Source organism: Denticeps clupeoides, chromosome 3 (genome assembly GCF_900700375.1).
Source record: "Denticeps clupeoides chromosome 3, fDenClu1.1, whole genome shotgun sequence".
NCBI classification, from domain to species: Eukaryota; Metazoa; Chordata; class Actinopteri; order Clupeiformes; family Denticipitidae; genus Denticeps; species Denticeps clupeoides.
Window position 1 is genome coordinate 18,730,397 of NC_041709.1, and position 18,479 is coordinate 18,748,875.

At 40.7% G+C, this 18,479-nt stretch overlaps 1 protein-coding gene across 4 annotated transcripts in view; it reads left to right on the forward strand.

Moving 5' to 3' along the window:
* Positions 1-18,479, forward strand: part of sdk1b (sidekick cell adhesion molecule 1b) — a 188,268-nt gene that overhangs the window by 125,181 nt on the left and 44,608 nt on the right. For all 4 annotated transcript variants that reach the window (XM_028973286.1, XM_028973287.1, XM_028973288.1 and 1 more), the window contains 4 exons: positions 1,974-2,110; positions 7,119-7,266; positions 16,374-16,514; positions 18,109-18,290. In XM_028973286.1, coding sequence (XP_028829119.1) covers positions 1,974-2,110; positions 7,119-7,266; positions 16,374-16,514; positions 18,109-18,290 — 608 coding nt within the window. The remainder of the gene's footprint in view (positions 1-1,973; positions 2,111-7,118; positions 7,267-16,373; positions 16,515-18,108; positions 18,291-18,479) is intronic.

The window sequence follows — 18,479 nt, forward strand, 5'->3', positions numbered from 1 at the left end:
ATCTCAGGGAGGGTATTTGGCTTTTGAGTTGGGTCCACATTAGACGGTTTTACCCTATTTGTTCTTTGGTCAACAGACGTGAAACAGCATCTAATGCACAATTAGCCACGGTTCCACCTGACTTTCAAAGCATCACACAGCATTTTAGAGGTCTGCAAAAAAACCTTTTCTCTCCTTTGTCTAAATTCACCTCTCCAGCTCCAACAATTGCAACAAAAAGTGTGAAATATTTGCAGTAGAGTAGAGTACAAATTACAACAGTGTGAAGTATAGAATCAGAGGTGTAAAGTAAATGGGCTACAGAAAAATAATGCATTCATTGGAACAAAAATAATTCAGTGGACATGTGTAATAATATAGGGTAGAATCAGTACCATACAACCCATGGCTCATCAACATACACAGCTCCGATCCACCTAGTGCACTGATTACTGCTGCTGTAGCTCGGTGCATGAGATTGTGCCATTTTAGCACCAGGTAACAGCGCTAACTGGCTGAATCTAATGCAAGCACGGTTCAAATTTACTCTGATTGGCTCTGAACTCTGAACAATCGCTGTACTGAATGTGGGATCAGAGCTGCAGATTTTAAAATTGAAAACAAGAACTGGAGCTTATAAAGAATTACTTGCTTCATTAATTTGCCTTAAATGAATTGTAATATAGACCTCCAGTAGATTGTCAGACTGAGGCTGTGAAATAATTATTATTTTAATTAAATGTTTTTACTCTTTCATACTTCAATCTCTTACAATCTTTTCATCTTTTTTGTTAATAAAGCTGCTTGTTTAGATCATAGAAAAGAATGAGCTGGGTGAACAAATACATTTTTTTAAAAAGTCACTTTGAAACCCAGAACACACAAAATGTTTGAGGTGAAATATCATTTAAAATTTTATATAAAGTTTGAGTCTGAAATGTTCATAATAAGTAAGTTTTTAATGGCATCATTTTTTACCAGTAGACCGAACCATTGATATATTGGTAAAAAATCATCCTTTTGTACGGTGTTGAAGGGGCCAGAGGACTGTTGTCATCCCTAATCTACTCGAGAAAAGCAAGAGAAACATATGAGGCTCCATTGTCATTGACGCTTTACCCTCCTTCTACTGCCCTAGATGGGTCTGGGATCTGGTGCTGTCCATGGTACCAGATGTGAAACAGCTGGCAGAGGCCACGACAAGCATAATAAAGCACAGCAGAGCGCGAGTAGGAGAGTGTGTGTAGGCGTATGAGCGCATTGGTGGAGAAAACTGGGCAGGATCACAATCACCGAAAGCCTAATGAGCTCATAATTAAGAGAAGCACACGGCGCTCACAGCGAAGAGCGCAGCCGCTCAATGATGTAATGACGGCCCTCCCACCAACGCAGCCACATGTTTCACACCGGAGGAGGCAGAGTTTTGCCCACAAGCTCCAGATGTGAGCCCACCAGGCATCTGTATGCACCCAGTATCTCACAGCGAGCTCACGGAGCGGTGAGATGGAGAAAAGAAATGAGGACAAGATAGGTGGAATCCTCCCTGGATGGAAGGATGGACGAAGAGAAAGTGACAAAAGAGATTAGAGAGCCCAGTTTAACATATGTATGTGCTTAAAATGTGTGAAATTTGTCTGGCAAATAGGGGGGAAAGAGAGGTGTCAGGATTGTGTGTGTGACAGAGGGAGAGGCATGTACAGTCTTGAACACGTTTTGTTTTCTGCACGTGTTTAGTGTTAGACCTTCAGGAAACACAATGTTCCAGGCCTCCCTACAGCAGGAACCTGCTGATTCATGCTCCGCTCAGTCACCTGGTGTGTGTGGTGATGGTGGCACTGCTGTCAGGATGAGTGCTAGGGCTCTATTAGCGATGAGATTAGCTCTTTCTGCTGAAGATGAGTAGATTAATGTTACATGTTTATTATTAGGATGAGTTCAGTGGTTGAAGACATGGTCGTGATCTTCCTCTGATTCTTTTTTTCTTTCTTTTTCAGTGAGCTCCCTCACTCCCCCCGTAACCTACAGGCCAGTCTGAATGAGACGGACAGCCGCACGGTTCATCTTTCCTGGGTTCGTCCGTTTGATGGCAACAGCCCTCTGCTGTACTACATTGTAGAGCTTTCAGAAAACAGTGAGTATCAGACAGAATCCAACCCAGGACTAACAGACAGATACAAATACATATCACAAGCGGTGATTAACGGGCCCTCGCAAACATGGTGCAATGCCCTTTGATGTTATTGTGAAATGAATGTGTGCAGAAAGATTTTTACCAAATTCTGTATTGAAACTATTAGCCATCCTGTGATTCCTCTGCTCCTGTGAGAGAGACCCCCCCTCTCTCTCTCTCTGCAGCACACTCAGCGAGTAAGCTAAACCCCGCCCCTTTTAGCCTGGAGTGGTTTTTACAAGCCTCACACACACAGACACACACACACAGACCCCTGCAGTAGCCTCATTCAGATCAGAGCAGCCTGACTTGGTAACAGGTGAATTAACCACCACACATCAACACTGTCAAGCAACATTATTATTTTGCACTTTTACTAAACAAGAATACATTCATCTGTAATGCATTTCATATTTTTGTTTTTGCGGGAGGGCACTCTCTCTCTGCCATGATGCTCCTGTTTCATTGTCATCCATATACATAGTACACAGTGAGTAATTTGTCCTCCTGTCCTCATAGGTACATAGAACACAACAGGTGGATTTAATGTCTGTGAAGATTCTCAGTCATCCAGGTGAATTTGTCCAGTTGCCATGACTCAACTTTCAGACAGGTGGATTTAATGCCTCTCCACCAATATAACATGCAAGATAAAAATATGTAAATAAAACTTTAGACATGGAATAACATCATGGGCGAGACAACTGTTCACGGCATCAAAACTTCAATATAAACACTTCATGAGAGGTCACAGGTCATTCCCGTTCCATTTAATCAGTGCCAACGTGGAATCCTTGCTCAGGCCAACTCACTCAGCTCTTCGATCCCATGTCCTTCGCTCCCCTTTTTCAATGTGTCCACTGTCAGCAGTGGCAGGTAAAACTGGTAAGGAGAAATACCTGGCCCCTTTGTTGACACGGTGGCGCCTTTATTAACATCCTGGCGCTGCCATAGAAGCGCGGCTCAGTAACAGATGAATTTAACACCTCAGCATTGGGCAGCAGAGATAAAAATAAGTATTTGAAAAATACTTGGAAGTGTAGGTTGTCCCATTTATAAAGAATGTAGAGATATGTTTTTTTTCCTCAACTGTGAGAATGTGTAAAAAAAGTCCAGAAATTGTATGGTTTCCAAATAATAATTCTGCATTATATGGCACAAAATAAGATTTTTTTTCCCTTTTATCTATGGTAGCCCTAATACATCGCCGTAGGGATGTGACCCCTACTTTCGAAATAAAAAAATATTCCTCCCTGTAAGCGCGGTCCCACAATGTGACAGCCGATGGCTGAACATGATCATTATAACACGGTTGCTGCCAGCTGAAATTTTTGCACAAGTTTCACACCATGAATCCATTGCAGGGAATACAGAATAAAACCACGTGTTGTTGCAGAGTCATTTTTGTGTTTATTGGATGTTAGCTGGGACGTGAAAAAACACATATAAAATAAAATCCATTTTGTAATGAATTTTAGCAATGGCTGTGAATTGGCAATATGATTCAGATTGTATGACAAACATGCTGACCAAATTTAGGGTATGTAGGTTAAATTGTATTCCCACAGGATACAAAGTATGTCAAAGTATGTCACAATTTGGCATGTTGAAGTTCTATATTCAAGATCAATTTGGAGTGAATCGGACAAAGGTCAAGGATCCTTGTTTCAAATTCCATTGTAGGAGAAAATGAACCTATCCAGATTATCTCACTTCCTGTTGGGCGGAGCTACTTGGTGTGAGTGTATTATAAATTTATCTTAATGAGATTGTACATGCATAATCAATTGAATGAGGATACCTGAAAGTGTGTGTGCACCAGAAGGGGTTACGCATTGGGTGGCGCTGTTGAGCATCCATGGCCATGTCCAGATCAAAACCTGTCTGAGTACAAGCTTTGCGTGAATTGTGATGTGTGGGGCAAAAAATAAGATTTTTGTGCATAGGAAGCCCCAGGAAAATGCCAAAGTCTGCAAGAAGGACAGTAATAACAACAATAATAATGATAATAATAATAATTGCAAACATAATAGGGCTTCGCACCTTCAGTGCTGGACAGTTTATGGCTAAATAGGCTAATACATATCCATCCCTTCTTTTGACTAGATGTTGTTGAATGTCTCTTCAGTTGATGCTCACTTTGTGCCTCCTCTGGTGAAAGTGCTTTTCACTCTAGTTGTTTTCTAGATGCAGCATAATGAGCATAATTACCATGCTAATTTGGCCACAGTGTAATTGATAGTCTTTTTTTAGAACAATGCACATTTAATATAAAGTAACTGTTATTCATATTCTTACATTTTGACCAGTCTATTATCAATCAGAAATAACAGGAAAAAACCTTCAAACTATTAACATGGTGTGGGCTGCTGTTGAAAGAGGAAATACTTTTTTCTGTCAGTGAAGACCAAACTTAACACACACAGTCTGGTCACACACAGACACAAGACCTTCACAAAGTCAGTTTAACTAAACACACACACACACACACACACACAGATGTTATCTAACACACTTACATATGAGCACTATACAAACACAGCCCAAGAATCCTCTCGATCTCTCTGCATTGTATCTGAACAAAACATCAGTGAAACAAAATAACATCAAATTGATAATGTTGTAAATGAATATCTACATAAACAATTACCAGCAGCAATTAGTCATCAATGCAATGCTGGGTTCCACTAGTTCTTGTTAAAAGTCTTGTCACTTTTAAACGATTAAGTGATAATTAGAAAATCTTAGAAAACAATAAAACTTGCCTTCTTGAGACTAGTTGAGTGTATCAGCAAATGTTGGGACAATGTCATAATGAGTTCTAATTTAGAATGTCAGTGAATTTTCAGTTCCTACAATTTATTCCCCCCTGTAGTACAGTCTGGGGGGGCTTTTTTATTCCCCTCCTCTCTCCCCAAGTAATTCTGTTTTTCTCCATTCTTCCTAAATCTCCTGTCTTCCTGACCTATCTACCCCCTATAATGTGATGTTTGTGTAAATTTATGGTCTTTTTGCTAGTGACATGGTGTATTGCAACAACAGCAATAAAGAGTTCTCATCATCATCATCAAAATATTTTATACATTGTTTAATTTACTTTCATTTTCATTTCTTTTATTTCTTTCATTCATGTAGTGATAATAGCACTTGACTTGGGCGCATAAATCCAAGAATATTGCTAGCTGCCTGGACTGTGACCTGCAGCTCACTGCCATTTTAACTTCTTTCTTACTTTTACTTTTAGTTGACTTTTTCAGTAAAATGTTCTTTCCCCCAAAAAACATACTTTCCCCATCTCCATCCTTCTATTTCGCTCTCTTTCTGCTTTGATCAGTGATGCATGCTGACTTCTGCACTCTCACCCTTCTAGTGTGTTAACTGATGAAACTCTTGTGAAGTGTTAACACCGGGGCGCATGTTCATCTGCTGATGACTCAACACACAGTAACACTGGCGATGAGAGCCAGAACACAGCTTCCCAGCTACGGCATGGCCAGTGGCCAGCTCTGTTCACCTCCGTCCGCTGCGGATATGTGGCGTTCCCGAAGAGGTGCCACCTCACTCGGTTGTCTGGACGTGTGTGAGTGTGGTACCCTCTACAAAATAGACTATATTTTTACAAAAGATCAAATGAACGAAAAAGAATTATAATAAAAGGTTCCTACAGTGGGAACATGAGCATCAGAACTGTACCATACAACAACAGATGAAGGTGTCCTAGTACATCATGTGGACAGCTGAGGAAGACGCAGCACCAGGATGTACCATGGGAGGTAGTGTGCTGGTCCTGCATGTGATGACATGTAACACCTACCTAAACCTGTGTTCCATGAAGACACTGTTCCATGAAGACACACATTGGCCGCTTTTAGCAGGATAATGCATCACACTGCATGAGTGGTTCAAAAATGATTTGAGGAACACAAAGAAATTGTGGTGTTGAGTTGCCTTCCAGATCTCAGTGTGGGATGGTGCTGGAAAAACAGGTCCAATCATGATGGAACCACCTTACAGTTGGAAACAAATACCACAGCATCCTTTTAGAGTGGAGTCCATGGCAGCCAAAGGGGGCCTACACAATATAAGCTGGATAGTCGTAATGATTGATGTACAGTTCAGACCAAAGGTTTGGACACACCTTCTCATTCAATGTGTTTTCTTTATTTTCATGACCATTTACATTGGTAGATTCTCACTGAAGGCATCAAAACTATGAATGAACACATGTTGAGTTATGTACTGCCATGCCGGCAAGCTGACGGGGGAAGGAAGCGCACAGTCGGGACATTCTGGCAAAGGGATTTTATTACAAGTAATAAATAAAGAAGGCGCAATGGCCGAAAACGGGGAATAAAGGGGAGAATAGAACAAAACCCGCAGGCGCGTGGCGGTTGCCATAACCGTTCCGCAACACGGCCCCGGACCCTCAGACTGGCTCTCTGGCGTGGTCCTGCAAGGCGGCCATGGACCCTCAGGCTGGCTCCCCGGTGAACTGTACTGTACTTTAGGATAGGTGTGGAGGTTGCACTTGGTCGTTGTTAGTGTGTGTTTCTATGTAGCTCCTTTACTTGATTGCTAAGTGCTTTTGGAAAAGTTTGTCTTGGTATCCTGAGGGCCTCACCTGTTAGAGACCCTTAGCACGTCTCCCCCCTCTTTCGCTCTCTCTTTCTGACACTCATTCTGTCTTCCTCCCCTCCTCTCTGCCTCCCAACCTCCTCTTGTAAAGTCTTGAGCTCCATTGGAGTATCTCTTCGATCCACTTCACACTCAAACACAAAGTGGAATACTTTAGGTTACAGCAGAAACACCTGAAATGCGAAACCATTCGCATTCAATTACACACCAGATACGGGGGTAACTTTTCAGGTGTGTGTGTGGTGTAGAAGTTGAAATTAGTTTTTCTGTTATTTCTGTTTAGTGTGCAATAACTGTAAATAATGTAAAAAACCTCGCCTTGTGTTTCTGTCAGATTCCCCATGGAAAGTCTACCTGCCGGAGGTGAGTCCAGCGCTGTCCGAGATCCTGGTCAGTGGTTTGACTCCAGCGCGCACCTACCAGTTCAGAGTGTGTGCAATCAACCAAGTTGGCCACGGCCAGTACAGTGCAGAAACCAACAGGTACGCAATTACACACAAAAGGCTTCAATTTATCAGACACTTTAATCCAGAACAATTTACTATCAGTAGACCCTCAGCTTTAAGTGTCTTGCTTAGGGACAAAATGGTAGTAAGTGGGGTTGGAACCTGGATCTTCTGCGAGTGTTCAGTGTTACCCACTAGGCTACTACCACACATTTGTCCACCTACACTCATTATCAATGTCATGACTCGAACAGTTAATTGTAATTTCAACCTGTGAATTCTGAATAATCTGTCTGCATATATGACCCATAAGTCTTGTTTCAAGTGTGTTAGCTCACATTTACAAACATAAATAACCACACAGCACATACACACTCACGCATCCTTCAGTGTAGAAGACTTCAACAATGAAAATAATTTGAAGGCTCCTTCTCTTTTACACTGCCTGCTAAAGCTGGGAACATTTCACTTTTAATGTGCTTCACCCTGTTGTGTGTTCATTGTTCCACCTCTGCTCTGATATCTACCACATATATACAGTCATACTTAAATACACAATTGGGAGCTGTGACATTTCAAACCCTGCATAAGTGAACTGCCTACACCATCACAAAACCAGTTCAGACCTCAGACTTTCAGTTGAAACTGAAAGTGCATCTGCATTAGCTGTATGCAAATAATGTTGCGTGACTAATAAGTGTAAAGTCTGCAATTTATTTGAAAATGTCTCATCATTTGGACAGGTTTATAGTTAAACCCTTTGACAGCACTGCATTGTAAAGATCTCACGATAGGCCACTATTCAATCAACACTATTAATACCATTGATAAATAAATTGAGGTCACCAACTATAAAGGAGGAGCTGGCCATGGTACTGCTGAGGGATTACAGCATGTAGGTAAAAACATTCATTCTCTACATTATGGGTGTGTGAAGTGTCTCAGTTCCTGTTTTTCACCACTTGTCCTTTTAAATACATGTTCTTAACGCTTAAAGAAAAGGACATGCTGTTAAAAGTCTTACTAAATTTACTAAAAGTCTAAGGCAACCTCTGTCATCCGACTCAGAAATGTATGTGTGTGTGAGAGACTTGTTGGTGTTTGTAGTGGGTGGACGGTTGGACGTGTGGGTGTGTGTGCTGGATCCAGACCACCTGACATACCTGGCCAGATCGTCCGGCTCCTGTTTGCCAAATTGACATATAGGCATTTGAACTGGCTCACAGCCCTGTAATCCTGACGAGATCCAGTACCAGAGGCAGGAAACTTGAAATCTCTCTGCTCCCATCGACAACGTTCCACAACACTCTTCATACGCACACGGAGCGTTCCAGAACCTGCTGCCAAAGCCTGCAATCATTGATGCAGACGGCTACTGAAAACGGGGAACAACGTTTTGATTCACAGAGACTGTTGTAGAGAATTTGAGTGTGAACCTAAGCTTAAGGGAAAAAAAACCTGGTCTGGAAATACCAGAGTCAAAGAGATCTAACTGACCTTTAACCTCTCCAGGATTTTCCCTTCAGGTCTCTATGTGCCTGTGTGAGTTCGTCTGAAGTACAAGGTTACAGAGACCCAAAAAGTTTACAATATTACACATTAATATCACAAGAAGACCAGTTTATTCATCCAACTAATATTTCTTGTCATTGTATGTTTAGTTTGTCTGTCTAAGGGGAATATCTGTCTTAGATTAATTGAATAAAATGTATTTATAAACCTTTATGCCACTTAAGACAGATGCTATTTGCAAATCCTTGAGTGAGCAGATGAAATGCCACAGAATTCTTATAAATCGCATGTAAATGCACATGCAGCTGAATATATTGATTCACTCAGTTTGATATTATAAATAATTTTGTAAAAGAAAAAAGCAGTTGTCATTGGACAGGTTCAGTCCCGGGACTAGTGTGCTGCATTAACATACATGCTCATACAGTAATATGACTGTAAGATGTTATTATGAAATCAATCAATCAATTAACCAGCTTTTGTGGCAATTTATCTGCAGATAGAGATACAAGGTGCATAAGTGTTAAATAAACTAAATAAAATTAATTTAGTCATTAAATGTTTGGTTTATTAAATGGTTTTATTTATTTAAATTAAATCAATAAAACCACAGTAAAGCTTCCCAAATGCAATATAAATTGTGATGTTAAGAGGATTGTCTTAAGGTAAATTAAAGTAAAGTAAAGGTTTGTTTTAAAGGTGCATATGTGTACGTGCACTTTCATGACTCATGTTCATATGCACTGGCAGGTTGAATATTGAAGGAAACTAATTAAATAAATTACATAGATAAAAAGTAAAGGGAAAGTGATTAGTTGTCACATGTGACGCACCACAGTGCACACAGTGAAATGTGTCCTTTGCTTTTAACCATCCCCCTTAGTGAGCAGTGGGCAGCCATGACAGGCGCCCGGGGAGCAGTGTGTGTGGGGACGGTGCTTTGACCAGTGGCACCTCAGTGGCACCTTGGCGACTCAGGATTTGAACCCACAACTTTTTGATTACGGGTTCACTTCCTTACTCGCTAGACCACCACTTCCTAGATATTTGATACAATATTTTATATTACTTAGATATTTGAGCAGAGTGTGGATGGGAGGATTAAGAGGGAAACAGGGGTTTGAGTTTGTAAGAAATAATAAATCCAATATTGATGAAGTGAATGCTAATTATATTTTGAGCGTTGTGCTGGCTAAGTCCTCCTTAGCACCAATTAATGCAGTTGGCTTAATCACCAAAATAAAATATTTAAAAATGACATAAAAAATTAAAAACTTTTCATTTCACTTCCTCTATTCCCTGAGCATGTACGTCTGGGGGGAAAGTCTGTAAGATGCCTGTTGAAAGTGAAAGTGTGTATGTGTGTCCTTTCTTGGTTAGCATTTATACATTTTATGTCTACATTTTATTTTTTATATGGTATAGAGATAGGATAGTTTGTTTATTACACAGTTTTTCTAGTTATTTATCTATTTAGCTCTACAATTACTTGTCTTTATTGTTCAATATGTAGGCTGTCCCTGTTGCATAGAGCATGTATACTTTATAGACCACATACCATCAACCCAGTGACAATGTGAATGCGAAGGTTCACGCAAATGTGTGTGTGCGTGTGTGTGTGATTTTGTCTGAGATGTAGATGGGGAAAAAAGGGTTATTGTATACGATAGTATGTACAGAGTACAGTTGTGATTGTGTTCATTAGTGTGTTTTTATATTTATCTCTGTGAGTGTCTTTCTGTCTTTTAACAGCATGCTTCTTGTCTGATTTTTTGCATATATTTTCAACATTCCAGTCTTCCGGAATTAAAAGAAGGGGATAAAAAACACATCTCCACATGTCCAAATATAATGAGACAGATGGAGAATGTGCTGCTGTGCTTTATTTCACTGTCCGGCATGTAGTGTTGTCCTGACAGACCAGCTGTGACTGATGGACTTGTGTGGTCCTGGCTGCCTTTGACACCAAAGTGTGACCACTGTGTGTCCTGTATTTCGGAAAGTGTTCTATTTAAATCAGATACGGTAGCATCAGACAGCTCTATATGACTGAAATCTCATTAAATAGGCACATACAGTGGGTACGGAAAGTATTCAGAACCCCTTAAATTTGTTTCTCTTTTTTTATTTTGCAGCCAATATATATATATAATATAACAAAGAGTGATTTTACGGGGGTCTGAATACTTTCCGTAGATGGAATCAGATGGAGACTGACATGGTGGCCTAGCGGTTAAGGATGCGGCCGCATAATCATAAGGTTGCCGGTTCGAATCCCGATCCACCAAGGTGCCACTGAGGTGCCACTGAGCAAAGCACCGTCCCCACACACTGCTCCCCGGGCACCTGTCATGGTTGCCCACTGCTCACCAAGGGTGATGGTTAAAAGCAGAGGACACATTTTGTTGTGTCACCGTGTGCTGTGTATCACAATGACAATTACTTCACTTTCAGTAGTCTGTTTGGGCATGGTTATGTGTGCAATTTGTATGAATGTGCATTACAGCCCAGAAGTTCAAAAAAAAAAAATTCAATAAAAATGATGCACTGGTCTTTAAAAATATATTACAAGAAAACATTGGAGATACGTACTGAGTGGTTTTTGAAGTGTAATGTAAGAACACACACTGTAAGTGTAATGTAATCTAATGCATGAGCTTTATCAAAAAAAAGTAGGCAGCACGCAGCATAGATTCACTGCTATTTTTGGAAATACATTTTATTCAGTCTCTTCCAGCACATTTTCATGCGGGCAAAGGGACTGCATTAAATACAAAACTAATATATATAATGTTAAATAATATGTCACTACTATTGTGCATGTGTGTGAGTGAGTATTTTAATACTTAGTTGAATTCTCTCTGGCCATTAGAGTCCAGGGGCTGAGGTCCTCGGTGGGGCTGCCCTCGCTTATGCCTGCTCCTGATGAACAGACCCAATGATAACCTTCCCCTCCCCATGGCTAATTAGCATCTCCTTACAGCCAGAGATTAACGTTTCAAGGGAATCACATCTACATAAATTTCACATTTTATCTTGAGAAACCGCCTCTGCATTTTCAAATGAGCTTGTCCTTCTGGAAACTTCTTCAAGATCCTTACACAGTGTGAAATATTTAGGGGAGTTGTTGTGAGCCATGTCTGAATAATTTCTGATCCCACAATTTACACACACAGTTTATGAAGTGGTGGGTTCCTGGTAGAGTTCCTGGATGTGTAGAAGTGGCAGGTAGTGACAATGGTGACAGCTACAAGAAGAGACTTCCGGCCAAGCTGAGTGGCAGGTGAGGGAGGGAGAGGTGACAGCCGCCACGGAGGGTCACGGCTGCGATGTTTCCACACCGGACTCAGAAAGAGACCTCGCCCTCAGACACTGGCAGCTGCCACGCTTCTGAATGTGAGAGTCCTTTCATCGTCTCACTCTCTCACTTTCCATAACCGCCTAGTCCTACTCAGGGCCACGGCTGCGGGAGCTCATCCCGGGACACTGCGTACAGCGTGGGGACTCACCCAGGGCAGGGCAGATGTGAGAGTCCTGGTCACAAAAGTTTTATTGGATTTTTGTCTAATTTTGGCACATTGATAAATATGTCTGGATATTATTCAGGACATTATTTGTGCATGCATAGTTTGTGCCAATAAACCATTTGTTGCAAAGACAGATTAATGGTGTTTTATATGATACAGGCAGACTTGTCTTGAGTACACGTGTGCTTCTGGTGACAGTAAAGGACAGAGAAGGCACCAAGCGATTGGACAGATTGACTTTTTAACTAGCAGCAGCAGATGCCCTTCCTGACACAACCCTCGCTATTTACCCGGGCTATGGGATGGCCACCACGAAACACACTGACGTGCAACAAGGCTGTTCCATTTCAAACACGCATACAACAGCACGGTATCACTTTATATTCTACAGTGCTCTTGGACCATGTGCCATAATAACATTTTATACAATGTCGATATCATCAATCTTAAACATAACTGTATGTGTACCATGTTATGCTACCAAGTCACCAGGGGCAATTCTTTCTGCAAATTACAATTTTATGTGATGTGAGTTTTGAGAGGTTAATTAAAATAGCTAGCATGGTTTGCACTTCAGCAGATACTCACCATTATTTTTTTGTTACTGAGTTAATGTGGTGATAGATAGATAGACCCATAGTTGTACTCTTGAAGAGAAAGTGGTTGTGGGCCTAAGTTATCACTTTTTCTTTTGAAAGCTTTCATTGGGTATAATTAGGTTTGTTCCTCCAAACTTTCCCAGGCCTACCAATTTTGCCCTATTTGCCTTTGAGGAGCAGCTCAAGGGGCCATCAGTGAGCAGTTTCCAATTTGAACCAATTAAACTGAGGTCTAGACTGTCACAGGGAAGCTTCTCCATGACATGGATTTTTTTTTCCAATTGAAAGAATAATTTGAGGCAAAGCCCACAAAACTTTAACACTTAGGAGCAATAATTCTGTCAACACTCTCAGCCTGAAATGTCTGAACATATGGAACAATTTCCCACTGATCACTTCACTCCTAATCTCCCCATCTTCTCACGTCTGCACTGTTCATGACCAAGTTCGAAATCGCTGGAAGCACAAATCACCAATCCAGCAGCTCATTTTCAGCACCACAGGCCCCAGAAAATGGCCACACAAATCCTCCTAATTATCTTCATGGAGGAAATCACATCTTTAGGTATTGATTTTGCGTGGCATGTTCTTTTAGAGCAACATGGATGCTGTCAGTGAACTGGCATAAGAAAAAAAAAGAAAACATATTGTCTTCCAGTCTGCAGACACTTCTGGACTATTCTTCCCACTGTCTGAAATACAGAAGCGCCATGTCTTCTGCAGGACAAAAATAATGTGCTTTTGTCTAATGTTTGAATGTTCTTTCCTCCTCATTTTCCTTCCTCTTTCAAGGTATAGTTTTTCCTTCTGATAAAACCCAGATTTGTGAATGTTCAGGCCTTGTGTGTAGGATTCTTTCTAGGTCTCCATGTAAGTGCCTCTGACCTTTCTGCCCGACATTCTGCTTCTCTCGTAAACACAGTTGTTATGCATTTGTCTTCAAAATGTTGGTGCTTTTGTTGGTGTGGTTTCTGAGTAGAAACGGCACATCTGTGCACATGGGGTTATGCCGGAATGTAATGTCATGACTACAATCCCAAATCCTCAGTGCACTGGGGGCACATGCAGGAGATCAGACCATGGAAAACTGTAAAAGTCTCTACTTTATAAAGTGTTTTAAACAGTATTGTGTGAATATTGTATTGTGTGGCATTTCAGCCAGCACACTAGGTGGATTCATTCCTTTATGCTACAAACCCCATCCAGTCAACGCACTGATGTGTTCGACTCTGATTACTTTGTCGAGTTTTGTCACCAAGCACTGAGCTAGCCTGGAGACTGGGTACAATATGTCTGTTAGAGATTGTTGACACTCTAACACACGATGCACACACACAATATACTCACAAGCTTAGTTTACTTTTTCAACTCTGCTCCCGTCTGATATGTCAGAGGGCGACTATATATAATGTCCTTGAGTGCAAACGCTCAGTTTATAACTTGTGTATGCGTTTGTGGGCGAATAACACAGTTTACATGGTTGTGTACCCATTTGCTTGAGTACACTCATGTGACCATCACCATTACTCAGTTATTAATAATGTATGAACATGGAATAAATACTTGGAAGGGAATGTACACCAGTGATCCCTTACAGGTTTACAGGTTTAACCTCATGACTGAGCAAAGGTTGAAAATGCCAACAAATATATTTGAGGGGCATCACTTGCATTTGCCAATTAGCACCTTCTATCAGATAGGAGCCATTATCAAGAGAAAAAGTACCGCAACACTACACTTCAGGTCTTCACGTATCTGACTCGGAGTCTCACATATTTAAATATAGAAATGAATAGGAAGCACTCGGCTTGACATTTACACCCCTTTATAAACCTGTGTGATGATGAACACGAGTTCATCACTCCTAACACGAGTTTTCACTCATGGTGCCCTTTGCCAGGTATTACAAGCCAGAGTTTCTTCTGAGGTAGTCTTCTTAATCTGCCATGTGTTCTGTTGGAGTCGGTGTGAAATAGCAATGGCACTAGCACACTCACAGGTTTTCTGTTTGGGAAGCAGGGGCATTGACCTTGAAAAGCATCATTATCGGGCCAGATGGTACAAACCACCCCAGCTGGTTCATGCACTAAGTGACTCTGAGAGGAAATGCGCACTCATTGTTCTGGAACGCTCTTTGAGAATGCTTACACTGTAACGTTCTGATAACATCCAGACCGTGCTCGTGATAATGTGCTACAACAGTCTGATTTATAGCCAGTCCAGAAATCTGAGAACCCTCTGCATTTTATGTGTCAGATTTTTTTTATAAAGGTGCCATGTAAATTGATGAAGTATTTAAGTTATGGCCTTCCAAGTCACTAGAATCAAATTTATTCAAATTTATGAAACCATATTATACTTTAAAAGGTCAGATGTCTGTGTATTAAGTATCATCATATCATCATGCTGAATGAACAAGGATCTACATATATAGGTGCCTGACATTTACAGTGGGTGTGGAAAGTATTCAGACCCCCTTAAATCTTTTACTCTTTTATTTTACTTATGTTTTTCCTCATATGAGTGTCACAGCAAAGGGTCTGAATACTTAAGATCATGTGATATTTCTTTGTTAATCAATTTGCTAAAATGTCAACAATTCTGTGTATTTCTGCCAATATGGGGTGCTGTGTGTACATTAATGAGGAAAAAAAAATTTTGGCTGCAATATAACAAAGAGTGAAAAATGTAAGGGGAGCTCAATACTTTCCAAACCCACTGCATGTCATTTTTTCTTTCTTTCTTTCTTTTAATTCTTTCTTTTTTCATTTCATTTCATTCATTATAATTTAGTTGAAAATAGACATATTTTCAACCCCAATTTCTCCTTTTCTCCTTGCTCCTTTCCACAGCAAAAGTTTTCCTTTGTTTATGTTCCAGAACTCTGCTGACATTCACAGCTTTTCACCTTATTTTTCTCCTGGTGACTAGAACTGAGGTTGAACCTATTGTTACAAATTCTTAAATATTCTTCAACCACATGCTGTTCTAGAATAGAATAACTTTAGGAAAAATGTTTCTCTGATGTAACCTTATATATCCTAACTGCATGGTTGTGGAAAGAACTGGAAATGTATGGATTTGTGGATAATGCTTAGTTAGTGGATGGTGTGGACCGTTGTTTTGGGGTTGGGTGGTATTAGCCTAGTGGGTAACACACTTGCCTATAAACCAGAAGACCCAGGTTCAAATCCCGCTTACTACCAATGTGTCCCTGAGCAAGACACTTAACCTTAAGTGTCCCTGTAAGTACTCATTGTAAGTCGCTCTGGAAAAGGGCGTAAATGTAAATTTTTTTAACTATAAATAGCAGTCAGTGTCTTATTCATCTTATACTGGACTATATGAAGCACTTACATGACTAAATACAAAATGTCTTTAAAAAAAACACTGGGACAAATACAGAATTATTTTGAACTGCGGTCTTTTGGTGAACATGAGATATGACAGCCATGTTCATTTTGGCCATTATTAAAATGTGTTTTTTTTTTTTTTGTTCCCTCAGACTAATGCTCCGTGAGGAGGCCCCCAGCGCCCCACCAAAAAACATTGTGGCCAGTGGACGCACCAACCAGAGCATCATGGTTCAGTGGCAGCCTCCACCTGAGCCTCAACTCAATGGGGTTCTCCGGGGTTACGTCCTCAGGTAGGAGATCAAGGGTATTCTGATGAATATAACTTGTATAAACATCCAATTGATTTATTTTATGTCATGTCAGTCGGTTAAAAAAATGCTAATGTTCATGATGATATTTTATTAATGTTGATGTCGGTATCCCAGCTGTGTGCTGTAGTGTATTTGCCAAGACGTCACCTTCAATCAGTCATAAACCTGACTGACATTTGTGAACATAACGTGACCACTTAAATGCACGAATGATAATGACATTCAATAATATATAATATGCATGCTGACATTGTGTTCATGTTGATGCTGATAAAAGTGATTGACAAATTCACTACTCACTGCAGTATTACAAAAGTTTCACATAGATTTCAAAACTTGAATACGTCGCAGCTTCCCGAGTGCTGCTGCATTTTATGTTGTGTCCTGAATCCAGAGTGGAATCGTATTTGTTTTGTTTTTTTATTTATTCATTTATTTAACCCCAGCCAGGAACGTTGTTTCAGAAACAGCAATAATAAATGCTTCGTATCTGTCATCAACATCTGCAGGAAACACAGACTCGCGCACATGCAGGTCACAAGCTGATCCGTAACAACTGGACCAGGATGATCATTTTCCTGACTAATAATTCTGACTAATTTTCAGACATACAACTACGTTCAACTAAACAAATGACAAAAGTCATTCAGTATACAGATTCGAGACACGGTCTAAACTGCAGCAGCATTCGGGAAGTTCGACTTGTCAGGCTGCGCTGATGTGGGAGATTCCTGCTGCACATTCACCTGCTGGTTAACTTGTGTCGGGTCACATTAAATTCCGGTCACCCTGCACATACAGACGTGAACACATGCGATATAAAAAGGTCTGGTGAAAGACACTCATAGCAATTCTTTCCAAGTAGCGCAACATTACATCAGTTGATGTGATTGGCTTTAAACTTCTGAAAAAAAACATATTTGTTTAAGAAATCCACAAAAATATGTACAAACGGCAGTTCGGAAATGCAGGTTTATTGGTTTGTAAATAAATTTAACTGCACTGACATTTGTGCATAACGTAATATTTTTTTAGTTGAGAAAATAGGTGAATGGTGTTACACTTATTTGTAAGTCATAAATTATATTTGTGAATCTTGTTACATTTGTTGCCGTATTAAGAAATATATTCTGCGTATGGTCTGACGTTTATACGTGAATTGTCTCCATAGTATTCAGCCATCGCTACTTTTTCAGTGTACTCTGTCCAACTCCGGTGACATAGTTTCAGCAATCAGCCTAATCTTGTCCGTCATCTTTCGTTACTCTGGGCAGCCAGTTGCTGCATACTGGGTCCTTCTGGCGGGGCGCTCCACAAAAGCAGGATTTCTTCAGTCTGGCACTGATTGAAGATGTGCATGTCTGAGTGTCCACTGAGCAGCCCCAGCCCAATTTATCCCCTGCCTCTAATACATGAGCTGCTGCTCTCTGCACTGCAGGCAGCATCCAGATTGACTATGTGGTTACCTTTATGGAGATTCCTCTGACAGTCTGTGTGTGTTTGTCGATATATGTTTGTTAGTGTGTGCATATTTATGTTTGTAATACTAATACTGTGTGTGTGTGTGTTGCAGATATCGCCTGGCTGGACTCCCAGGAGAATTCCAGCTGAAGAACATCACCAGTGCGGAGCTGAATTACTGCCTCATATCAGAGCTGATCGTCTGGACTCAGTACGAGATTCAGGTGGCGGCGTACACCGCTGCTGGCCTTGGGGCGTATAGCCAATCGGTGACGGAGTACACACTGCAGGGAGGTGAGAAACTCACACACTCACAGATGCCCAGAAACATGCTCACACAGGTACTCAGTAGTGGTTGGACAGGAAGAAAATAATATTTAATGGCACCTGTCACTGTTTACTGATTCTGATAGCAAATTAATCTTTTGGGTTGAAATTATTTCTTTTTTTTCCACACAGCTCAATTCTGGGTCCCTATTTTGC